The 24,432-nt window shown below is 45.1% G+C and overlaps 2 protein-coding genes across 12 annotated transcripts in view; one reads left to right on the plus strand and one right to left on the minus strand.

Annotated features, from left to right (window-relative positions):
- Window positions 1-15,653, minus strand: part of PPIP5K1 (diphosphoinositol pentakisphosphate kinase 1) — a 39,187-nt gene extending 23,534 nt beyond the window's left edge. For 6 of the 10 annotated variants that reach the window (XM_039232785.1, XM_039232782.1, XM_039232779.1 and 3 more), the window contains exons 1-22: window positions 15,605-15,653; window positions 11,910-12,005; window positions 11,455-11,629; window positions 10,809-11,004; window positions 10,274-10,364; window positions 9,962-10,047; window positions 9,468-9,622; window positions 9,255-9,356; window positions 8,645-8,806; window positions 8,411-8,532; window positions 7,033-7,134; window positions 6,723-6,809; window positions 6,533-6,608; window positions 6,290-6,399; window positions 6,124-6,206; window positions 5,134-5,265; window positions 4,843-4,964; window positions 4,368-4,550; window positions 1,299-1,440; window positions 888-1,111; window positions 453-580; window positions 129-243 (exon numbers count right to left, since the gene is read on the minus strand). In XM_039232785.1, the coding sequence (XP_039088716.1) occupies window positions 129-243; window positions 453-580; window positions 888-1,111; window positions 1,299-1,440; window positions 4,368-4,550; window positions 4,843-4,964; window positions 5,134-5,265; window positions 6,124-6,206; window positions 6,290-6,399; window positions 6,533-6,608; window positions 6,723-6,809; window positions 7,033-7,134; window positions 8,411-8,532; window positions 8,645-8,806; window positions 9,255-9,356; window positions 9,468-9,622; window positions 9,962-10,047; window positions 10,274-10,364; window positions 10,809-11,004; window positions 11,455-11,601 (2,565 nt within the window). In that variant the 5' untranslated portion in view covers window positions 11,602-11,629; window positions 11,910-12,005; window positions 15,605-15,653. Of the gene's footprint in view, window positions 1-128; window positions 244-452; window positions 581-887; window positions 1,112-1,298; window positions 1,441-4,367; window positions 4,551-4,842; window positions 4,965-5,133; window positions 5,266-6,123; window positions 6,207-6,289; window positions 6,400-6,532; window positions 6,609-6,722; window positions 6,810-7,032; window positions 7,135-8,410; window positions 8,533-8,644; window positions 8,807-9,254; window positions 9,357-9,467; window positions 9,623-9,961; window positions 10,048-10,273; window positions 10,365-10,808; window positions 11,005-11,454; window positions 11,630-11,909; window positions 12,006-13,829; window positions 13,911-15,604 lie in introns of those variants that run through there. The other 4 variants (XM_039232786.1, XM_039232783.1, XM_039232778.1 and 1 more) reach the window with 2 other exon arrangements.
- Window positions 15,654-18,152: 2,499 nt separating this feature from the next.
- On the plus strand, window positions 18,153-24,356 carry CKMT1A (creatine kinase, mitochondrial 1A). Of its 2 annotated transcripts, none has more exons than XM_039232931.1 (10): window positions 18,153-18,409; window positions 19,278-19,561; window positions 20,211-20,409; window positions 20,613-20,708; window positions 21,089-21,310; window positions 21,446-21,531; window positions 21,651-21,774; window positions 23,447-23,581; window positions 23,774-23,899; window positions 24,113-24,356. In XM_039232931.1, the coding sequence occupies exons 2-10, from the start codon at window positions 19,413-19,415 to the stop codon at window positions 24,227-24,229; spliced, it is 1,254 nt and encodes a 417-aa protein (XP_039088862.1). In that variant the 5' UTR covers window positions 18,153-18,409; window positions 19,278-19,412; the 3' UTR covers window positions 24,230-24,356. The 2 variants fall into 2 exon arrangements, with proteins under 2 accessions (XP_039088862.1, XP_039088863.1); XM_039232932.1 differs by lacking the exon at window positions 18,153-18,409 and adding an exon at window positions 18,417-18,502.
- Window positions 24,357-24,432: the final 76 nt, after the last annotated feature.

A 24,432-nucleotide genomic window follows, 5' to 3' on the forward strand; every position in this document is an offset into this window, starting at 1 on the left:
CAAAGAAGTCAGGGAAGGAGCAGGGAGACAAAGAGCATACAGAAAGCTTGCAATAAAAAAGCAGGAAGAGGAGAGTAAAAGAATGCTTGGAAGAAATGTTCATAGGTTAAAGGATGAAAGATTCTTACATCAAGTAGTCCCCCATAACGGAAGACACTGAGTAGGGAGTGGACATGGCTTTCACTGGTGAAATAGAGACGTGTTCGGACATGACGGCCTGGGGAGAGCACGCCTCGGGAGTACCTAAGATAAGAGCTAAGTCATTCACACTGTCAGATAATCTTCTTCCCACCCCTCCACAAACTCCTTCCTCCCATCTCAAAGACTTCTTTCCTTTCCATCCCAGGATCCCTTCTATTCTTGGCTTCCCAAGCTGTCCCAGACTGGATTCCCCCCAGGGCTCCCTGACATGCCCCTCCCTCCATCAAGCACCCCTCCCAGCCCTCCCTCACAGGGGATGCAGCTTGTTGACAGACTCATCCTCGTGGGTTCTCTGCAGGTCAAGTAGTATCTTCCGCAACAGTGGAAGACAGAAGCCCACAGCAATTTCCAGTTTCTCCTCCCGACTGATCCCGTATTCCTAGGGGCCACAGGCCAGGAGTAAGTACCTCAATGAATCTTGTTTCCCTCTTGCCTCATACTCCCAGGCCCAACATGATGCTGGTCTTCACCTCAGATCTAGGGTTTCTTTCATATCCACCACATTCCCCCTCTCCAGGTTTCTCTTCAGTTAGCCTCTTGCACTTACTCAGGGCCAGAGTGAACCCAGAGAATTATAGCAACTCAATTAATTCTTTCTCTAAGTTTTCTTTCCCTGGTTCCCACACCATCCCTGCTTTCTGCTTTCTTCCCCTTCCTTTCCCAGTGTCCCAGGCTATGAGACATACCTGGGGAATGACCACATCAGCCAGCGCCTTAGAGAGACGTAGCAACTCTGCCGTGCCTTGAAGTCCCAGACTCCCATTGTGCTGCACATCATACTTGACGCAGTCATAGATATCAGGGATCTTACTGATATCATAGCGCCCGCTCTTCTGTCGAAAGTCACGCTCCAGCTTGCTCCAACGCTGTAGCATGAGCTCTAGAGTCTCACTGTGGTAGAGTTGCACGTCTGGAAGGAAGACAGACAGTCAGAAAGAACCAAAGATTTTATCCTTAACAAAAGACCCTAAGAAATCTGCAAAAGAATCAGAGATGAGGATGCTTTGTTTCAGACATTTAGAAGAGAGCAAAGGAGTGCCTGAGTAGCCCATCCATACCTGAAACCTTGAAGGGAAGATAGTACTATTCATACCCACCTACAGACTTGGGGTCCTGCATCCTTTCCCGGATCTGGTGAGTGAGGTTTTCAATCAGGGCAAATACCTGATCACAGACCTTTACAGGATTCTGGATGATAGCCATGGAGTTGAGGAGGGAAGTGCTTCCAGTGGGAGCGAGCTATGAGCAAAAGAGATGAAAAGCAAGACAGGCTCTGTGCCGAATGCCCAGAATCCCGTGAGCCTATTACAGAAACTGCCTGCAAGTAAGACCTGTTTGCAGGCTCACTCTAATGAGGATTCTTGGGCTACATGCAGGGCAGACCACCAGCCCCAAGATGACGGGACTGCTCTAACACGCAGTCATCTAAGACGGGTTGAGGGTAAAAGTCTTAGAATCCAGAGGAAAGAAAATAAACCTAGGTTCTTTCATTGGGGGTTCTAAAATACACATGGAAAATACTGGGGAATAAAGATAAAGCCAAACCTCAAAATCCCTACAGAAGGTTTTCATGAGTGGGTAACAGAGATAACAAAATCTTATTCCTCTTAACAAAATGTTAGCTTGAACCTACAGCAGAGGTCCTGCCTCAGAACTAGATTCCAGCTTCAAGCTTTCAGGAGAGTGACAGTCAATGAAGAATGGGGAGGTGAAAAGAGAATTATGGGTGGACTATACACATTCAACTTAGGTCCTCAAAAGTTCTATTTTTGCTAGCAAAAAGAAGAGAGAAAGAAAAGGTGCTTTAGCTTTCTGAATTTGACATTGATTGGAAAACAAGAGAGCAAGTCCTGCCCTTATCAAGTCCTCCTCAGAGAAAAACACAAAAAAGGCCATTCTCCAGACAATGTGCTCAGCTACTTAGCTCATTGAAGAACCCACCATAAATGGTTACACCATATTGTGAATATACTTAATACCACAGAACTGTACACTTTAAAATGATTCAAGTGAGGGCACCTGGCTCGCTCAGTTGGTAGAGCATTCACCTCTTGATCTTGAGGTTTTGAACCCCATGCTGAGTGTAGAGATTACTCAAAAAAAAAAAAATCTTAAAGAAAGAGTCAAGTGGTACTACAATTTCTAAACAGTATATGTTTTCTTTAAAAAAATGAACCTATCAGGGCGCCTGGGTGGCTCAGTCGTTTGAGTATCCGACTTCGGCTCAGGTCACGATCTCACAGTTTGTGGGTTCAAGCCCCGCGTTGGGCTCTGTGCTGACAGCTCAGAGCCTGGAACCTTCTTTGGATTCTGTGTCTCCTTCTTTCTTTGCCCCTTCCCCACTTGTGCTCTGTCGCTCTCTCTCAAAAATAAATAAATGTAAAAAAAAATTTTTTTTAATGAGCCTATCAGAAATGAAGAGCTATCAGTGAAAGGATAGTACAAAATCACTGTCTGGCATATGATTCCCAGTCAATCATGGCCTGGATACACAGGAAAAAAAGATGACATTGGGTAACGGCATCCACTGTGATTGCTACCATGAGGCAGTACACTATCATGGTGAACAGTAGGATATCTCAGGTTAGACTCCTTGGGTTAATACTAGTTGGAGGACCTTGGAAAGTTTGCATAAATTCTTCTGAGGCTAGGTTTTCTCATTTGCAAAGTGAGAAAAATAATACAAGTCCACACTTCTTATGGTGGATTAAATATGGTTATTAATTCTTTGCCACCTTCCCCTTGCCTACAATCTATACTGTGCACTGGCCCTGTGACTGCTTAACCCAAATAAAATAAAATAAAACAAGACCAAAAAACAAAGTTACATTTTACTAATTAAGTCTGGACCTTCACTTTAAAAGAGCTCAAGGGGTGCCTAGGTGGCCCAGTCAATTGAACATCTGACTCCTGATTTTGGCTCAGGTCATGGGATAGAGCCCTGTGGTAGGCTCTGTGCTGAGCATGGAGCCTGCTTAAGAGTCTCTCTCTTTCCTTCTGCCTCCTCCCCTGCTCAAGTGCACTCTCTCTCTAAATTAAAAAACTGAAAATAAAAAATAAAAGAGCTTGAAAGGAAGCACCTGGATGGCTCAGTCAGTGGAGTCTTTGGCTATTGATCTCAAAGTTGTGAGTTTGAGCCCCATGTTGGGTGTAGAGATTACTTAAAAATAAAATATTTTTTTTTAATATAAAAGAGCTTGGAAGCTGCTTTTGGGATGTCCTAAGCTACCATTTAAGAAGTCTAGCTACCATGCTAGAGAAACCACATGAAGAAAACATGTGGAGAGGAGAAGCGCTAAGATAGGTAGAGCATAAAAAGGGAGAGAGCCCAGCCATCTTAGCAACCAAGTCAAATCTTCAGATGGTTTCAGCCCCAACATGTAAACAACATCTGGGCAATTTTAGGAGAGACCACAAGGAAGACCAGATGAACCTAGAACTATGAGTAAGATAAAATGGATATTGTTTTAAGTTACTGAGTTTTGGGGTAGTTTTTTAAGCAGCAATAAATAACTGAAACATTAGTTCATTCAAAATCCTTGGGACCAGCTGTTTTAGAACAGAATTTTTCAGACTTTAGAGTTAATATAGCACATAGTCATACGTTATATAATACCTGTAGCAAGGCTTAGGGCATAACTAAACACATCTATACTTCTGCAGCACAATGTATGACTATTTACACTAAACAAAATATATAGGAATTAGTAATAGTCCTTTTTTTAAAGTTTATTTGTTTTGAGAGAGAGAGGATGTGAGCAGGGGAAGGGCAGAGACAGAGAGAGAGAGAATCCCAAGCAGGATTTGCATTGTCCGTATGGAACCTGATGCGGGGTTTGAACTCATAGACTGTGAGATTATGACCTGAGCTGAAATCAAGAGTCGGACACTTAACTGAGCCACCCAGGAGCCCCAAGAACTAGAAACAATCTTATCATGTCAGGTTTTGCTACCAAATGAATTTTGGTGCCTAATTTTTTTTATTTCAGAAATTGTGGGTAAGAAATTATAGACCCATACTTAACTCAAAGGGTAAAGATTGAGTGAGACAATGTACGGAAAGTGGTGTCTATCATGTAGTAAGCACCATTATTGATCACTATTACTTAGACTTCTAGGAATCTGGGATGGGGATACACTGGGCACAAAAATAGGGAGAGACTGACCTGGTCATAATCCTCAGGACCAAAGGGTGCATCTTGCTGCAAAATATGGTGCAGCCGAGCCTTCACCCGGTGCTGGCAGCTGCTCAAGGAATCGCCATCGCTGTCCAGGAGCCCATTCATGTTGGCACTCTTCACCATTTGTACCAAAATGGGTGTTAGCTCCCCTTCTAGAGCCAGAAGGCCCTGGAGGGGAAGCACAAAATCAATTAGTTTTTCTTCCAGTCTACTTCCCCCAAGCCTAAATGGTCTCAAAGATCAAATGAGAACTGGTGTGAAGGGGAGGAGTACAGGTCAAGGGGCCTATCCCCACTAATTATTCTCAGCTCAGCCTCAGTGGTACGGAATGGGTCAGACACAAGCAGAAACTTCTCCAAGTCAACACATAAACACCCTAACATTTCCCAACTAGTTCTCCAAACTCTCAGCCTCTCTACCTAATGGAAGCTGGGACCGTGGAAGAACCTATAGGGTGCACCTTGGCAAAGGCAGCAGCAGTCATCTGGACACGACCCTCATCAGAGGCATAGATCTTGAGATCGTGGCGGAAAGTGCTATGCAGACGAAGCAGCCCACAACCAGGGAAGCCGGCATAGTCACCTGAGGGAGAAGGGGGAAGATCAAGAATGGACTGCTGTACATACCCACATGGAAGAAAGAATGCTCCTTTCCCTCCTTTAACTTTCCTGTTACCTCTGTCTCTTCATTCCCTCAATTTATTCTCTAATCATCTTATCCAAGCCCTGCTATTTGTCCCCCAAACACTCACCCTGTCCTCCAGGGTACATGCAGCGAAAAGCTCTTCCCAGCTCCTCAGCCTGAACTCGGCCAGCGGGAGTCAGTTCTCCACCCCACTTCAGTACCAGCAACAGAGATGGGGATAGGGCCTCCTGCTGTGGATCTGCAGGAATAAGGGGAATTGAATGGGTCTAGATCTAAAGGAAATAGTGGGGGGCGGGCACCTGGGTGGCTCAGTCGGTTAAGTGTCTGACTTCGGCTCAGGTCATGATCTTGAGGTCTATGAGTTCAAGTGGCATTGGGCTGTCCGCTGTCAGCACAGAGCCCGCTTTGGATCTCTGTCCCTTCTCTCTGCCCCTCCTCCCCAATCTCTCTCAAAAATAAATAAACATTGTGCTGGGAACCAACAGCCACTCGCCACACTGCTGCACTAAATTCTCTCACCACAAATAAATAAACAAATAAACAAACAAAGATTTTTTTATAAAAGGGAAAGTAATGAGGACATCTAAATGTCAGGTCTTCTGAGAAGCCCAGAGTGGTGATTTGGGGTAGAGGTCATCTAAAGGTTTTGAGGGTTTTTTGTTTTGTTTTTTATTATTTATTTTTATTTTTTCATTACAACCAAGTTAGTTAGCATATAGTGCAATAATGATTCTAGGTATAGAATCCAGTGATTCATCCCCTGCGTATAACACCCGGTGCTCATCCTAAGGGTTTTATTTTTTTTTTTAGTTTATTTATTTTGTGTGTGTGTGTGTAAGAGAGAGAGAGAGAGAGAGAGAAAGCAAGAGCACAAGCAGAGTAGGGGCAGAGGGAGAAAGAGAATCCCAAGCAGGCTCCATATTGTTAGTGTAGAGCCCGATGTGGGGCTCAAACCCACAAACCATGAAATCATGACTTGAGCTGAAATCAAGAGTCGGACACTCAACCAACTGAGCTACCCAGGCGCCCTGAGGTCATCTAAAGGTTTAAGAATAAGAGACTTGAGTGGTAATGGGAAGGGAGTATTATATCTTACCTTGCCCCTCATTAGTAGCTTTTACTCCATGAGGGTAGTAAGTCAACTGTACCTTCCGATTGATGCCTGAGAAATGACCATACCTGCAGGATAAACTCAGTTTACTTTCTATCCCAGCATCTAGTTCTCACTGTCATTGGCTGCCCTCTCCTATCCCCTTTCTCACATCTCCAGCACAGACTTCAGCTGCTCTAGTTTCCCAGTCTTCTCCTCGATTTCACCACCTGGTTCTTTCTCCAGTTCAGCCAATAACAGCCTTGTGATGTCCAGCACCTCCTGAAGGAAATAATAGGGTATCCATGAGGGAGACCAACCAAGTCCTGGCCAGTTACCCTTTCATCCTGGTGTCTCATTGAGGCCCCTAATCCCATACCCATCTGGCTCCTCCCAGCCAAATTCACCACCTTACCTGTAGCTGCTCAGGCCGCTTCAGTTTTAATTTCCCTGTCTTGTAGCCACCATGTTTTTCAAATAGACTGAAAAATCTGAAGTAAGGAAAAGCTTCAGTATGGGGTAAGACAGTCAAAGCCTTTGGGAACTTCCCCATCCCCATCTCCCTCACAAAAATCTATTTGTCTAAATTAGGACATTCATCCTACCTTGGATGTGTCACTTCCATCTTCATTTTCTGCTTGGGGGTACGATCTCCATGACGGATAATTGCAATGACACAACGGAGTTCCATCCTAAGATAGGGAATGTCGTTAGAGCCTTTCTTCCAACCCACTCCACACCACCTCCCATCATTTCCTCCTATTCAACATGTCAAAGAGTAGAGGAAAAACTGAGATTAAGAATATAGGCAGGGTTAAGGAAATTGCCTAGGTAATGGTATAGGGTCAGTAAGTAACCACTAGTCCGATTCAGATGCCTTATGTAGGTTACTCCAGATTTTATACTCTTGCTCACATAGTGCCAGATGTGGTAGGGACGATGGGAATGTCCTCAGCCTCTGTGGGAATGGACCATGGGATCTGGAACTGTGGAGCAAGCTCCCGCATGATGGTGTTCCTAGAAGGAGAAACATGAAGACAAGTATGAAAATGAATGAACCAAAACTACACGTATGAATAAAGTTCACAGAAACTAGCAAGTTGTAGGGATAGAAGAATACATTAGATGAACTCTAAAAACATGCCTAAAAAAAGTTCCCATAGATGTATTAAAATATTAATAAATGCATGGGAATGACCAATACCTAATTAAGGACTGTGGTAACCTCTGGGTGGAAAAGGAAGGGATGTAATTAGCAAGGGGTATTCTTAATATTTTATTTAAGCCTGGGTGGCTCTGTCAGTTAAGTGTCCAACTTTTGCTCAGGTCATGATATCACAATTCATCAGTTTGAGCCTCACATTGGGCTCTCTGTTGTTAGCACAGGGCCCACTTCAGATCTTCTGTCCCCATCTCTCTCTGTTCCTCCCCTGCTTGCACTCTCTCAAAATAAATAAATAGACTTAAAAAATGTTTTATATCTAATGTATTGATTTATTTATTGACAGAAAAAGATAGCGCAAGTGGGGGAGGGGCAGAGAGAAGGAGACACAGAATCCCAAGCAGGCTCCAGTCTCTGAGCTGTTAGCATAAAGCCTGATGCGGGGTTTGAATTCACAGACCCTGAGATCATGACCTGAGCTGAAGTCAGATGCTTAAAACTGACTGAGCCACCCAGGTGCCCCAGAAAGATTTTATATATAAAGATTGATGGTGAATAGTGAATACATAAATACTCACTATTTGCATCATTCCTTATACATTTTTTTTAGCTTTTTAAAAAGTTGTATTTATTTTGAGAAAGAGAGAGCAAGAGCGATAGAGTTCACATGTGTGTGCGCATGAGCAGGGGAGAAGCAGATAGAGACAGAGAAAGAGAGAATCCCAAGCAAGCACTGTGCTGTGAGTGTGCAGCCCAATGTGGGCCTTGATCTCATGAACTTTGAGCTGGACATTTTAACTGACTGAGCCACCCAGGTACCCCTCCTTATACATTAAATATTACATGGTAATTTTTTTTAAGTCAAGTTTTAAAACAGTATTATAGTATGATCACATTTAGTACTATAAATACAGTTTACTTATACGTGGTAGAAAAAGACATTGTTATATGTAAAACTGTTAAGTTTTAACTGGGGAGTGCAGTGTTAGGAAGGCAAGAGGGCTAAGAAGTCCTTTTTCTATTTTCTTTTTTCACTTTAAATCCTTTTTACGAAATTTAAAACAAAGCAAAAAGCTTTCTAACTCTCTTCTCTAAGCCCAGTCTCCCCAGTCCAAACCACTGTGTCCTTACCCCAGGATCTTGGCACAGTCATCGTAGTATTTCATCGAATTCTTGACAAAACTGAAGCCATTGACATCACACACAAAGGAGTGACCATTGGCACGAAGAAGGTCAAAACCACAAACTGTTTGCTACAGTGGAAAAAGGCAAGATGAGAACAAGAGAGCCACTCTTTCTTCCAGATCCCTGCTCCTGTCTCTTTCCCCCATTCCACAGCACCATCCCCCAAGGGCTTTCCTCCACCTTAAAAGCTACGCAGACTTTCCTGGCCACCAGCTTTTCCATGGCAGTCAGCATGACTGGATATCGAATCTCTTTCCCTTCACTGTCTCGTTCGACCTTCCCATCCAGAGCTGGAGATTTTCTGGCTTCAGCATGGGCATAATCTGGCCCCACTGTATATACCTGCAGGTACATAGCATCACTGAGTATGCCCACTGCTCATCCTGCATATGAGAAGACAACATGAGCACTAGGTCTGCAAACTTGTTTTGGAGAAAAAAAAAAAATCCCTGAGTATTAAGAACAAGGGGACTGACATTTTCCTTACTGAGCCCCACCAAAATATCTTTATGAAAGTTTCTCCTTGGGATTCCAGCACTATTTATTACCTAGTCCTCATTAAGAAATAACTTACAACATTATACCATTTTCCATGTTACCCTTACCTTTGCTCTGATAATAACAATATAAATGTCTACTTCTCTTACTCACTATCTTCACCTGAATGTAAAAGCAAATCACATTCACACTTTATTTTCTATGACTCTCTCCATACACTTCTACTTGCTTCCCAAGCAACCCATCCCACCCAGACATTTGTCACTTCTTAAATCCCTGTATCCACCATAACCTTGACATCTGTGCCATCTGTTGGCATAAACTCCTCATAGATGTATGATCCTGTCTTTCGGACGCTGCTCTCAGGAGAGTAAACGCTGCTTCGGCTGCCAATCTTCAGGAAGAAAAGGAAGAAAAAAACGTTACCTCTACATTATCCCCAAATTCTTCAGTTCTTGTCCTTCTACCTACCTGTCTTCCCCAAATGCTCAAATATCTCCCATACCTTTCGAAAGAGGCGCTGACTTCCTCCTCCAGCTGAACTGGGGTAGTAGATGTAAACATTATGGTCCTCTGCACTCACTGGCTTCTCCACAAAGGGCTTGGGAAAGACAGCTCCATTTACCTCTACCTGGTCTTCACCTTCTATCAGGTTGCACTCTGAAGTAAAGGTAGGTGGTCATTCCCAGGGTTAAGGATTGTAGAATACTTCCAACTCCCATTTCTCTGAGTTTCAATCTCCATAACCCTCAAGTTTCTATGAACATATCTTAGTAATAGATATGGGAATATCTATATGGTGTATGGTATATAAATATGATAATACCTACATAAGAGGTCCAATGCTCTGTTCAAGGACCCATGGTTCCAACTCTACCCATAGTCCAATAACGAAAGCCTCACTTAGACAAGTAGTACATGAAAATGTCCAGAAGATGGACAACTGGGCTATGTTACAGAAAGCAAGGCAGGGCAGACTGGACAAATCCAGGTACTCACCCTCAGGTCGGGCAGGGTCACGGTTGAGCACAGCATATCGAGGCAGATCAATACCCTCCTCCTGCAGGATCCGGTACACCTCCCTCCTGTCACCCCCAAATAAATTAGCTGGGGGAGGTGGGGGATGGTAAACAAGGGAAGAGGCTAGGGATTTCATTTGCTCAGGATTTGGGAGATACCAGGGTATAGAACTCAGGAGGGTATGATACAAAACTTAAGCATATTTGTTTGACTCTGCCCCTCTCAGATTGGGCTCTCTAAACAGGCATGATCTCAGGACTACCCACCCCACCAATCAACAGAAAGCTATACCTATCCTGGATGTAATACTGCATAGCCAGGTCATTGATAAGAAAGGGGTTTCGAAGCTTGGAGTAAGCAACAGCTTTGTCCAGAGGAAATCCTGGGATAGAGAAAGGAAATAGATCAAAGAAAGAAAGTGAAACAGAGTGAGAAAATAGCAAGAGAAATAGAAAGATGTATTAAAACTAAAGTTGCCACTAAGCTCCTCTACCCATCCAACTCATAACATCCTTCTGCCCAACTTCCCAAGTCTATAATAGCCATCAGGAAAAAGTTTAAAAAATTTTATTTCTAGGGTCCTTCTAGAGACACACAATGTTGTCAGAGATCCTAAGAGCCTTAGAACTGTCTTGAGGTTCAAATATGGACTTTAAACTACCTCTAGCAACTCTTCCACAATATAGGGAAAGCAAATCCCTTTGGACTATTCGCCAGTGTGTCAGGAAGAGCTGATGACCACCGTACTATTCGACAGTAAGAACCTCATTTCCAAGTCCAGCATTCCCAACACCATTCCCTCCCACTTTCCTTCACACACTCCAACCTTTGGAGTGGAAAGAGATGAGGCAGTGGCAAGATGGCCAGTTTTCCACAGGTTCATTGAGGATCACGTCTTCTCCGAGGATGATAACAGTTAGGTAGTCAAATCTGCAGAGTCGCTCTAGGATTTGGGTCATTGGCTTGGACTTGGATTTCTTGGTCATGGCACAGATGCCAACAATGATCTGAGGTTCAGGAGGCTATAGAGAGGAAGTACTGTCAGGAACTTAAGAACTTCGCATCTAGACCATCCCTATTAGGGAACACTGTCTCATCTCCTTAGGGCACAGAGTTCCTTGCCAGGACTTTGGACCTATGGGTCTCCCAACTTAGGTCTAGATTGGAGTGCCTATAGGGATTCCTACTGCCTAAAGAATAGGAGACTTTCCACGGTAGGAAATGTGTGCTCAGACTGAAGAGCCAGAGAACCAATAACCAGGACACAATAGAAGGAAGGCATAAAGGCAGGGTACTCAAAGAGAGGTAATCTAACCAATCTCTACTGCCTCTCCTCTTAATCAAGATAGGGCCTGCTTATGACAGAGAGTCTATGCATTTGGATAGGGCAGAGAAATATCTCTAGTCAATGGAATCTCTATTCTCTATGCAGGGATCCCAGCACCAAGTTATGTCATTTCCCTTAGTCTTACCACTTCATCCTCCTCATCCTCAAGGAGCTCGCTGTCACTCTCTTCTGACCTCATGCCTATTCCACGGGTGCCCAGCCCGTCATCTCCAGCTCCAAGGAAGAAGTGGGCTGTGGCACTCTCGCCCTCACTGGCCGGCAATGACCACATCCCCGCCGGAGCACCCGCTCATCCCGCTCTGCAATGGAGGGTATCCCATTAGCTCAGAATCCAAACCCCATTGCAGTGGGTGCAGATGGGGCATAGGGAATAATAAAATAAGAGGGAACCACAGAAGACTATGGGGAACAGGAAACAAAGCTATGGTAAAAAGGAGCAACAGGAAAGGAGGCATGTGGGCTATGACTCGACATGATTAAAGATCCATAAGAGAAAAGCAAGGTCTTCCTTCCTTTCCTCCCTGCTCACCCCACTCCCAACCTTGAGACCGGGAAGAGGATGAGTAAGTTAACCCTTACAGCGCTGGCATGTCCCTGATTCTGCCAGCAGGAAACACCATTAACTCCAGCAGCAAGTGGAAAAGGCAGTTCCTCATGGAAGGCTACTGTTGATTCCTACCGGAAGAGAAGATTAAAGAGACATTTCCAACTTTGGATTCATTCCAAATGTTCCTATCCCTTCACCATCTCCCCACAGTAGTGTTGAACTCAGGGATTTAATTCAGGGGCAGAGGTAATGAGAGAGCACAGCTGCCTTTGACCTTAACCTTCATCTTCATTCCTACCAAGGATTAATTTAAAAAGTATTGAGAGCACCCTATGTTCTAAGCATTATATCAAAAAGTTAAAATCCTCTATGCCCCCTATCTCTCTTCCACATGCTCCACTTTAAAAGACAGATGCCAGAGTCTGAAAAATCTGTCAAGGAAAGAGGTTTAGTGTTAACTGGGAGGTTGAGGATACAGGCATCCATACGATAGCCTCCAACCCATTCTCAAAATGAAATTTCAGTTTTCTCGCTACCATTTTCCTGGTACTACAGACCCAGGTCTGGTCTAGGCCAACATGTTTTCCATCAGAAGCTACAGTAGGAAAAAATGCTGCCTAGAGCCATAATTAGTGAGACTATCTTTTCTAAAACATTTTTAATGTTTATTTATTTTTGAGAATGAGAGAGACAGAGCATGAGTGAGGGAGGGGCAGAGAGAGAGGGGGACAAAATCTGAAGCAGGTTCCAGGCTCTGAGCTGTCAACAGAGAGCCCGACACGGTGTTCAACCTGAGCCTAAGTCAGATGTTCAACCGACTAAGACACCTAGACACCCCAATCAGTGAGAATATCTTAAGACTTAATGTTGAGTTAGAACAATCTGGTAATTTCATTTCTGCATACATACACCTATAGTAGTGGTTCTTAACCAGTTGTGATTATGCTGGCCAGGGGACATTTGGTAGGAAGCATTTTTGTTTGTCACAACTGGGAAGGTGCTATTGGTGTCTAATGAGTAGAGGCCAAGGATGCTGCTTAATAGTTTTAAATGCATTGGATATTCCCCCATAACAAAGAATTATCCAGTCCAAAATGTCAGTAGTGCTGAGGTTGAGAATCTTTGCTGTAATGAAACTCTCCCACATAACAAGACATGTGCAAATATGTTCATAAATTCACTGCTGGTAATGGGAAAAACTGAAAACTCAGAGGTCAAAAGTAGAATGGATAAATACAGTGTAGTATATACAAATGATAAACTAACAGCAATTTAAAAAAATTAATCAGGGGCAACTGCTTGGCTCAGTCAGTTAAGTGTCAGGTCATGATCTCACAGCTCATGAGTTTGAGCCCTACATCAGGCTCTGTGCTGACAGTGCCGAGCCTGCTTGGGAGTCTCTCTCCTTCTCTCTGCCCCTCTTCCACTCATGCTCACTCTCTCAAAAAAAGATGTCTAACAATATGGACAGCTTCCAAACGTAAACTGCAGAAATACACATGCAGTACAATTCAGTTTACATAAATAAAAAATATCACATATATTTATAAAAGTATACATAATTAGTAGAGGTCTAAAAATATGGACTGGAAAGAAAGGCACCAAATTCATAATAGTGGTTACCTCTAAGGAGAGGGTAAAATGGAACTGAGAAGGATTTGAGTGGAACTTTACAACCTTATCTGTAATGTTTAATTTTTTTTAAATGTGAAACAAATACACAAAAGGTTAACATTTGTTAATACCAAATTGTGAGGATACTATGGTATGTTTTTTTTTTTCAAAAAAATATTGAGTCACCAAGCAGCAATTTTTCACATTCCCAAAAGTTCCCATAAATACTAATGACTGTAATGAAAACCACAAACATCCTAAGTAAATGGATTTAGTCTTAACAGACTTATAAAATAGTCTTCAACAATTACATTTTGTATTTTATTTTAAACCCTTACCATTCCCAGTGGGATTTGCAGCTTTGATTAGAAAGTTATAGCTAATCTTTTTATAGACTTTGGCCTTCCCAGTCTTGTCTCCACAGGTCAGTCACAACATTCTCCTTAGACTTAACATCTCCAGTTTCATACTGCAGGTTTTATCTTTGAACTCCTTTATAGTGACCTGACCCAATTTCCATGACTTGTGGCATTCCCAAGGTCCCTGTATAGTTTAAGCAGGCAGAATTTTGTTGTACTCTTTTTCCTTTATCTGAAGCAGGGGCTTTCCCTCATGTCTAAGATTCCTGACCCTTCACCCTTTTTTTCCATTAAGTCCTTCCTGATTTTCTACTGAATGTATATAGTCATTTTTCCTGCAAATCTATTACAACTCCATAACAGGGGGTGGTAAAAGAATGAGGAAGAGTCTCTTCTGAGACTCTTTAGGGGGCCAAAGAGAGATGTAAAGGCCTAAATTCATAGTTGACAAAGCAAAAACAGAATCTTGACAGAGACAGCTATGAAATAAGGCAGGATTTATTTAAATATACCCTTGAGAGAAGGTGGGATTTAATATGGTATTCCAAGAGCCATTCCCTGTTTTCCAGGCCCTTCTTCCCATCCCCCTCTCCTTCAATACTTTGTTGCAAAAGAAAACTCCACACTCTACACTAGGCTAAAGGGCAGTCTCACTCCCTTGGCTGAATCAATGCAGATGAAGGAAAAAAGGGAGGGTGGGAGGAGGGGAGAAGATAAGTAGGTAAGAAGAAAGGGTGGGGCAGAAGGGAGGATAAACTGTGTGACTTCTTTATCACTTAGAATTTAGGGCTGTTAGCAGTAGTCCTCTAATTTCCTTAATCACCATGCACTTAATAGAGAGCACCATTAGTGGTGGAGGGGACACATCAATACAGAGCCCAGGCGGGATTATTTTCAAAACAGTAAAACTCCTCAGGCCATCAACACTAGCTCCTTCCCACCTTCAACAGTGGACCCCTAAATTCTTTCTGGATGCAACGTTTAATTCTTCACACATACCCTTATTCTGACACGGATGAATTGGGCTGAAACTCCACGCTCCCTTATTTCCCTGTCTTGCAACAATGACTCTCCATGGACCCTCCCCCAAACACTCGCGACACTGCTGCCCCTCCCCCATCACTGATCAACTAATCCAATTAGTAATCCAACTAATCCTCTCAAGTCAGTGATTCTCCAGCATTAAACAGCCCTCCGAACCCGCAGATGAGTCACCACACTTGGTAACAATTTATATGGAACACTCAATGATCTCCCACAAAGACTGCCTTAGATCCATTCCGTCCTCATATTAGGTCTCTCCAGGGTCCCCTCCACTCTGCAACAACCCCCCGCCTGCTGCTGATCCTGTCCTGAGTCCCGACTCCATTCCACCTCTCCTCACAGACTTCCCCACCCTGACTCTCTCCCCGGCTGAGTCCGCTCCTCACGCAGGACTCCCTCATGCTCCCGCAAATCATCACACCCCTCTCTTCTCTTGCTGACCCCCTCCGGTGTCTCTCCTCACACAGCTCCCGGTCACGAATACTGCCCTCCGATGCGTCTCCATCAGCATTTGCCCGCCCCCGCCTTCTCCTCCTTCCTCTCGCTACGCTGACATTGAGGCCTCCCTGCCGGGCCTCTTCCCGAAGCCGCCCCCCGCCAGTACTAACCACGGCCCTCCGCACCAAGCAAGCCCACTCTATCCAGCCCACCCCCTCAGATACCGCCCCCAGCCCCCAGCCACTCCCCCACCGCCCCCGGCCCTCGCTCACCCGCCTCCCTGCGCTCGCACAGCCGAACCTGCCGGCAGTGACACCTGACAGCAGCCCAATCAAAGCGCGGCTTCTCTGCGGTGTCACCAATCAGCGGAAGGCGCGCACCGGCAGCAGAGTCAGGCTGCGTTGGCCCGCACTTCTTCGTGGAGGAGGGTGGCCCCTAGTGGCCGAGGGAAGGGAGTGCAACCTGATGTTCCCCTTCCTCTGATTTCTGCGTCGCCACAGCCCAGATACTTGGTCTAGACAGTGACTTTCCAGTGAGACGAAAAGCAGAGAAGAAGCAAGATGCAGAAAACAGGTACAATTTGTGCCATTGCAAGTCCTGAGACAAACCAGATTTTCTGTTTGATTTTTATTGTTTTTTATTTTTAAAACATTTTTAATGTTGATTTTTATGAGAGAGACAGCACGAGCAAGAGAGGTGCAGAGAGAGACGGAGACACAGAATGTGAAGTAAGCTCCAGGTTCTGAGCTGTCAGCACGGAGCCCGGCGCGAGGCTTGAACCCAGGAACGGGTGAGATCATGACCTGAGCCAAAGTCGGACGCTTAATAAGACTGAGCCACTCAGGCGCCCCTCTGATTTTTAAAACAAAAGGGGTATGGTTTCAACCAATAAATGTTGGTTGAAAATGTTATCAGATGTAGAGGAGTGATAGGTAGACTGGAGACAAAAAGAGAGAGAAACAAATCAGAAGGTTAAGGGAAAGAACAAAGACTTACTTATGGAGTAGACAAGAAAATGGATATTCCTGGCAGACTGGGCAAGATTATTCCCATATCCACACTGTGGGCATGTTCTTTACCCCTCCAGCCTTGGAACCAGACAAACCTGGATTGAATCCTGGCCTTGCCTTTAATAGCTGTGTAGCTTTGGACAAGTCACTGAACTTCCCTCAGCCTCCATTTCCTCATCCATAAGAGAGTGCTTTAAAAATCTAAACATATGGGAGCATCTGGGTGGCTCAGTAGGTTAAGTGTCTGACTTTGGCTCAGGTCATGATCACCTGGTTCATGGGTTCAAGCCCTGCATCTGGCTCTGTGCTGACAGCTCAGTCTGGAGCCTGCTTTGGATTCTGTGTGTCCCCCTCTCCACCCCTCCCCCGCTTATGTTCTGTCTCTCAAAAAAAAAAATGTTAAAAATGTTTAATCTAATCATATGGTGCTGATTATATGAAGGCAATTTTGTACATGTTTGCATTTTTATTATTATCTTTTTATCCTTACTTAGGTTTCCCTGATCAAGACAATCCCAAGTTCCCTGTTTCTTCTCTGCAACCTTAGGCATCTTACCACTTTTTCAGTCAGGTGCCTCATTATACTGATCCCAAGGCGTCCTGAATGAGATAGGGATGAAGCTAAGGACTGTCCCTAAGGGAAATAGATACCTCCCTAGTTCATGCTCAGGCTCATGTCCTCTCCACCACTCCAGCCCTTCAAACAAGTTATTAAAACATCTTCTAAGTAATTAACTTGTCTTCTCGCCCTGCCCCCCCCCCAAAAATGTAGACTCGGTCCCTGATCATCCATTGGAACAATCCAATTCAATGAAATAACACATACAAGAGTTTCTTATAATTGTAAAGTGTTTTATAAATGTTAGTCTTGATAATTATTATCATTAAATAAATCAAATACATGTGTATCAATTACTTCCTGTATGCCATAGGATGTTTATTTTAAATGAACCTTAATATATTATGTGGCTATCAGAGATTCACAGGGAATAAGAAAGGTACACAAATACATGTCTTTTCTCAAAGGAGCTATTACACAAATTTGGACAGCTAGTCTCCAAACTTGAGTGATTTATCAGGCTAAGTCTTATTTTTCCTTTTGTAATTCTCTCTTCTTCTTCCTTACTTCTTTAATCTTAGTAACCAACCTCTTAATCAAATAACACCAACCTTCTTCTTTGGAAGATTATCTCCCTTCTTTATCTAGGTAAATATATACCATTCCAAGTAATTATATTTGCTTGCTCATAACTACTCCGTAACCTAGACAATGAGTCCCCACAACACAGGTAACATTTTCCATCTCTCCAAAAGTGACTCTGACTACAGAACTCTATCAGTTCTCTGATAATTGCTCTCTTACCAGAAGAAGGAATTAAGTGATGGACACAGAAGAGTGGTGGATAGCTTTGAAGGATACAAATGAATAAGAGAGGAAAAGGAACACAAAAAAATCCTGAGAGTAATGAAGGGAATGAAAGTATAGGAGTAGGGTGGCATCTTATCAGTGGGGCCAGAGGACAATGTGAAGGGAATTTCTCTTTCTCAAATAAGATTTCCAAGTATCCTACTATCACCAAGATGGCTCAGAGAAGGGACTAACACCACCATGCCTACCTAACCTTAACTGACTTTCCATATGAAGCCCCACATCTCCATTTTGGCTCCAGCATTCATTCTCTTTACTGCCAGGACAAAGGTCAAGTCACACCTAAGTCACACTTTGAGCTGTGGGAACACACCCTCTCAAATCTGAATACATATCTTGTGTAGAGAAAGGACAAAAGACCAGTAGGAAGGTATAGAGTCCCTGGACTTGAACACCACTTTCCCTTACACTGTGGATTAAACAGCATTAGGGAGCCAGGAGAGGAAACACCTGTGGTGGTTGGAGACCTGTGCCTGCCTGTTCTGTTGCTACGCCGTCATCTTACCACACCTTTCACCTCACCTTACACTCCCCTCCAGCCCAGGAACTGGAAACTACAAAGAGGGGAGAGAAGGGAAAGGAGGAAGAGGAAACAATTCCTTGCCCAATTCCAGCTCTACACCCAGTGCAACCAACAGGTAGGCAAGTTTGCAGAGAATACTCAGAGGGAGTCCTGTGAGCAGAAAATAGTCCTGAACCTGGATAAAACACAAGGAAGTAAAAGATCAAAGGTGAAGTAGAAAATGGGGAGGAGGGTGGAGGAGAAAAAAGCTAGGGATCGTGAGAAGTGGGGGCAGGACATAGCAGGGCTATGTGGGAGCAGAGTGGGAGCAGGGAACACAGCATAAATGGGGTAAGAATTAATGTTTCGCTGGTTGGTCTCAGGGAGTCCTTCCACAACCTTTTAAGAATAGCGCAGGTATGGCAGTAGGGCACATGGGTCCTCTTCCTGGTTCTAAGGCAAAGGTGACCTTGAGTCACTGGGTGTCTTTTCCAATGTGTGCTTCTGTGTGATTTCTCCATTTCTTTCTCTGGTATCTGTATTTATTCCACGGTTTCTCCCGCGGCCGCCTCCCCTGGGAATATGGAGAGGTGGCTGGGGAAGGCCGAAAACTAGAGAGAGGTTGAGCAATGTCACCCTTTCACAACCACAGAGTGACGAATCGGGTTTCCGATTAAACCGAAAGGCTTGGGGGAAGGGTGTTAGGCTTTGCGGGTCCCGTTGGGTGCTGTCCTCTACGTGGTGCTGAAATCTGGGCGACCTCATCCCAGGTGGGCCGGCATCCCCGGCCTAGGTTGCGAAGCTCGGGTCCCCTAATTTACCTGGCGGTGCTTCCCACCTCTGCCCCCGCATACCTAGCTCGGTGGCAGGCGGAAAGGCGGGGCCTGCATGAGCCCCACCCCTGGAGACTGCGGCTGGGGCCTCCCTCTCCTCCGCCCGCCAGCCGTTAGCTCATTGCGCCTCTCCTGCAGTCTGTTTGGTACCGTCTTCCTCTCCTCCTCCAGCTTCCAATCCGGCCCCCATTTCGGCTCCAGCCTCTCACCCAGCTCCAGTCCTCAGTCTCCTGGTTGCATCCTCCCTCCCTGTTCCTGCCCTGCGCCAAATCCCGCACCGGGATTCCATAGCCGGACCCTCAAGCCATGGCTGGTCCCTTCTCTCGACTGCTGTCCGCCCGCCCGGGACTCAGGCTCCTTGCTTTGGCTGGAGCTGGGTCTCTAGCCGCTGGGTTTCTGCTCCGCCCGGAACCTATAAGGGCCGCCAGTGAACGACGGAGACTGTATCCCCCAAGGTATCAGTGTCTGAGGCACAGGGGTGGGGGTGGGGGGGTTGGAGGTGGTGACAGGAACGAAGATGGGGATGGAGATGAGGACCTGGGCAAAAAGAAGGGTTATGATCACGAAGGCTCTGAAGTGGAGTGCTGTACAATCTGGAGACCACAGTGGGTTGGGGATGGAAGCCAAAACCATAAGGCTAACGCATTTCTGGGAACCTGTAACCCGCAGTCCCCGCCCCCAAGACCTGCTCTGGCCCTGTAAGTTCTGGCTGCACACACTCTGCCCAAAGCCCTAATTGGGAAACCAGGAACTATCCTTTTTGCTCTCCTCCATCTCGTTTCCTGCTGTCCTTCCCCCCCCCCCCTTTCCTGAATTTCCCTCCTTGGTCTTTCCCTTCCCCCATCCTTAATGTTGTGCTAATGCTAGGAAAGAACTGAGCAAATCTGGGGGAATTGTGCCCCCCAGCCAGAGGAAGCTAGAACTGTTGGGAAATAATAGACTCTGAAAGTCCCTAAAGAGATTACCAAGGTTTAGCCTCCCTCTAATCTCCCCTCCTCCCAAGGAGCAAAGCCAGGCATGGCTAACTGGATAGCTCCCAGCTGACTGCACTGGGTCTAGGCCCCCGGTGCTCTCCTCCATGGTTACTGGGTACCCCCTCCCTAGCGCTGAGTACCCAGACCTCCGAAAGCACAACAACTGCATGGCCAGTCACCTGACCCCAGCAGTCTATGCCCGGCTCTGCGACAAGACCACACCCACTGGTTGGACGCTAGATCAGTGTATCCAGACTGGCGTGGACAACCCCGGCCACCCCTTCATCAAGACTGTGGGCATGGTAGCTGGAGATGAGGAGACCTATGAGGTAGGGGGCCCCCAGAGTTTCCCTGGTGACCCAACTCATCTTCCCAGTAATCCCAGCTCCTTCCCCCTAAAGACCCTTCACTTTCCCTTAAGGCTGGACCTTCCATACTCATGTTTTCTGACCCAGTGAAATCAACCCACAACTAAGGCCTGTAAAGGGATTCCTTATCCTTAACTACCCTCTCCGTCTTAATTCCCCATCAGGTATTTGCTGAGCTGTTTGATCCTGTGATACAAGAGCGACACAATGGATACGACCCTCGAACGATGAAACATACCACTGACTTGGATGCCAGCAAGGTAGGACAGATATTCCACTTCTGATTTGCATTGCCTTATATACAGCATTCTATTTCTCCAATCCTTCACCTCAATTATTTCCTGACTCAGAGTCATTATACTGCTGAGCTTTTAGTATTGGTGTGGGGGGAAGAATTGTATCTTAAGGAGCAATTATGGGGAGAGAGAGGAGGGGAGGGGAGAGAAAAGGGTGGAGGAGAATGACTGTACTCCAAAGTGGACAGTTTGCCCCCTTCTACTGGAGTGCTTACCCAATGAACTTCTCCTTCCAATGCATGCAGTGAAGACCCCTACAGTCTTTAAAGTCTCCACTTTCCCAAGGCCCTCAGTTCCCACCCACTGTGTTTCTGTGAGTTATAATAATTTCTCTTATTCCCTAGATCCGTTCTGGCTACTTTGATGAGAGGTATGTAATGTCCTCAAGAGTCAGAACTGGCCGAAGTATCCGGGGACTCAGCCTTCCTCCAGCCTGCACTCGGGCAGAGCGACGAGAGGTGGAACGTGTTGTAGTGGATGCATTGAGTGGCCTGAAGGGTGACCTGGCTGGAAGTTACTATCGGCTCAGTGAGATGACAGAGGCTGAACAGCAGCAGCTTATTGATGTGAGGGGCCTTGAGAAGGAGCTGGTTTGAGGAAGCAGATGGAAAGAAGAGTCAGAGGGTAGGGTGGGTCAGATGAGATAGAGGCCCAGGGGCTACTGTGAAGATTCTTAACCCAAGTACTTTTACTCCCCTCAGGACCACTTCCTATTTGATAAGCCTGTGTCCCCACTGCTGACTGCAGCAGGAATGGCTCGAGACTGGCCAGATGCTCGTGGAATCTGGTATGAGGCTTACCTTACCTCTTTTTTCTCCATTCCCTGTAAATGCCTTTTATTCCTCTATCTCTCCCAGTTCTTGTCCTGCCTCTTCATCCCTGTCATTTCCTCTTTTCTGCTCTCAGGCACAACAATGAGAAGAGCTTCTTGATCTGGGTGAATGAAGAGGATCATACACGGGTCATCTCCATGGAGAAGGGTGGCAACATGAAGAAAGTGTTTGAAAGATTCTGCCGAGGCCTCAAAGAGGTTGGAAAAGAATGTATAAGAGAACTAGGTGGGAGGACATAAGGAAAAACCAAGGACTAGACCATATAATGTATCAACCAACTTAGGACACTTTTGATAGCAAAAGGGATCACCATTAGTCAGTCCAGGACAATATATCAGGACTATCCAGGGAAAACCAGGATATATGGTCACCAAAGAATAGAAAGAGAAAAAATGTCATGAATCTAAGGTAGTAAATAAAACAGTTGTCAGATAAGACAAAGATGGAATAATTAAGCTTGTGGGTCAATGCCTGGGGTATGTGAAGTATGCAGATAAGGTAAAGTTTGAGCCTGAATCAACATAGGGAGTGAAAGATTGAGGTATTCATGATTCCAGTGTAACCATCCAGTTCTGAACCAAGGCAGGCCTTGGCTCTGGATTCTGTCATTCTCGCTAAAGTATCATGTCTAGGTTTTAAGCTGAGAGCAGGAGGGAGACTGGGGAAACGGATGATGGGATGGGTTAAGTTCCAGAATGTGTGGCTCTACTGAATCCTCAATCATATATGGATTAGGTCTCCATATTATATTCTAGATTAGAAATCCCCATAGACCCAATTTTTATTGTATGTTCTCATACGTACAGTTCTATTTTGGACTTGTAAAGACAGACAGCTTCTCTTCTTTTAGATTCTAGCTGGAAAGTTTTTATTGTTTTTGGCAAATAACAGATAACATATTCTGATGATAAGTGGGTAGGGAAGTACTTTTCAAATGATATGCCTCAGGTTTTTCATCTGTAAAATTGGGATAATAAGGCTTCCTACATTTTAGGTTGTTGTGGGGATTAAATGAGATAATTGTTGTGGGGATTAAATGAGATAATACATGTAAAATGCCTAGTGCATAATAAATGTTCAAGAAGTGTTAGCTCCTATTATTTTTCTAGATGGAAGGGTTTCCCTTTGTTCAGCATGTAAGATGACCCCCTATGCCATAGTTTGGTTTTTTCCCCCTGAACTATAAACAGGGTCCTCTTTACTCATATTAGGTGGTCTTCACATCCATCCTTCTGGCAGATACCCTGTCTCTTGAACTCTAATAGTCATCTCCATCATTAGGTTGCTCTAGTGAAACAAAACACTCTTCCCACTCTCCCCTCCCCACCCCCTCACACATACACATAACTATGAGTCCGGCTCCTCTGGACTGTTTTCACTTTTCTTTCTGCCTTCTCACATGTGCTCTTTCCACAGCTAACAGAAGGCTTTCTTGCCTCTTCCTGTTGCAAAGCCTACACCCTCATTTTATGTGTGAAAGAACCCTTCCAGACTCTAGGCTCATTAGCAAAGCAAAGATAATCCATGCATGCTGAGCTCATTGAATAATCATTCCTTTCTCAGTTCAGTTTACCACCTCCACTCATTTCCCTAGATCATCCTTAGTGCATCATTCCCTCAAGTTTCTCTTTTTCCACACACAAGATACTTTCTGTAATTCCACCATTATGTGCTTGCAACATTAAAATTATCTTGTATACATGATAATAACAAACCATTCCCCCCACCCCCCCACACACAAACAGCAGTGTCATTCTTTCACTGTCCAAGTTTCTCATTCTAGATATATTTCTAGAGTTCTTGTAGGTCTGGCTAAGGGAGGGTTCAAATATCCCTGACTTTTCACTAACAGAGCCTTTGTGGACTCAGGTGGAGCGGCTGATCCAGGAGCGTGGCTGGGAGTTCATGTGGAATGAGCGTTTGGGATACATCTTGACCTGTCCATCTAACCTGGGCACTGGACTTCGGGCAGGAGTGCACATCAAACTGCCCCTACTAAGCAAAGTAAAGGAGTTATGGGGTTAGAGAGGGGTATGAGTAAGGAAGGTTGCTGTGTGTGGATGGGAGGGTATGGCCATTTTGGAAGGGAATCAGACACATCGCTGCTAGAGTATCAGGGGAAAGGGACCAGTCTTAGATAGGACCAGTCTCTGCCCCTAATGACCCTGCCCCTAATCCCTATCTCCTCCCCTCTAGGATAGCCGCTTCCCAAAGATCCTGGAGAACTTAAGACTCCAAAAGCGTGGCACTGGTGGAGTGGACACAGCTGCCACAGGCAGCGTCTTTGACATCTCTAATTTGGACCGACTGGGCAAGTCAGAGGTGAGATCCTTAGGGATTATAGTGACGAGAGGTGTAGGTCTGTGGGGGTGGAGCTATGACAGTGAGTGGGCCCCAGGAATGTAATAGAATCTGAAATGAAATTCATATTGAGTGGGGAGGCAATTGGAAATGAGTTCCTAGAGCAGGCAAATCAGTGCTAAAGAAGTAAACTCAAGTTGTGGGAAGCAGAGATCAAGGGTTAGTGTCCTTCAGGTGGAGCTGGTGCAGCTGGTCATCGATGGAGTAAACTATTTGATTGATTGTGAACGGCGTCTGGAGAGAGGCCAGGATATCCGCATCCCTCCACCTCTCATCCACAATAAGCATTAATTCCCCATCCTCAGGAGATGACTCAAGATCCCCAGGACTTCTGCCCATTCTAATGTGGCCCATTCTACTTGCCCTGGATGCCCCCCAACTCCCTTCTGTCCTAGTAAAGACTCCTTGCTATGCTCTAGCTGTCTGTGTTATTTCTAATGGTTGGGATGAGGAGGGACTAGCTTTCAGAAAAGGAAAAGAAGCAGTGGGGTTAT

Source organism: Hyaena hyaena, unplaced genomic scaffold, assembly GCF_003009895.1.
Source record: "Hyaena hyaena isolate Hyena2069 unplaced genomic scaffold, ASM300989v1 scaffold_70, whole genome shotgun sequence".
NCBI classification, from domain to species: Eukaryota; Metazoa; Chordata; class Mammalia; order Carnivora; family Hyaenidae; genus Hyaena; species Hyaena hyaena.

Excerpts from the sequence above, each read along its gene's own strand:
- CKMT1A (XM_039232931.1), top strand. The coding sequence starts at position 19,413 with ATGGCTGGTCCCTTCTCTCGACTGCTGTCCGCCCGCCCGGGACTCAGG. Across the intron at positions 21,311-21,445 it reads AACAGCAGCAGCTTATTGAT|GACCACTTCCTATTTGATAA; the intron begins GTGAGGGGCCTT and ends TACTCCCCTCAG. Across the intron at positions 23,900-24,112 it reads ACCGACTGGGCAAGTCAGAG|GTGGAGCTGGTGCAGCTGGT; the intron begins GTGAGATCCTTA and ends AGTGTCCTTCAG.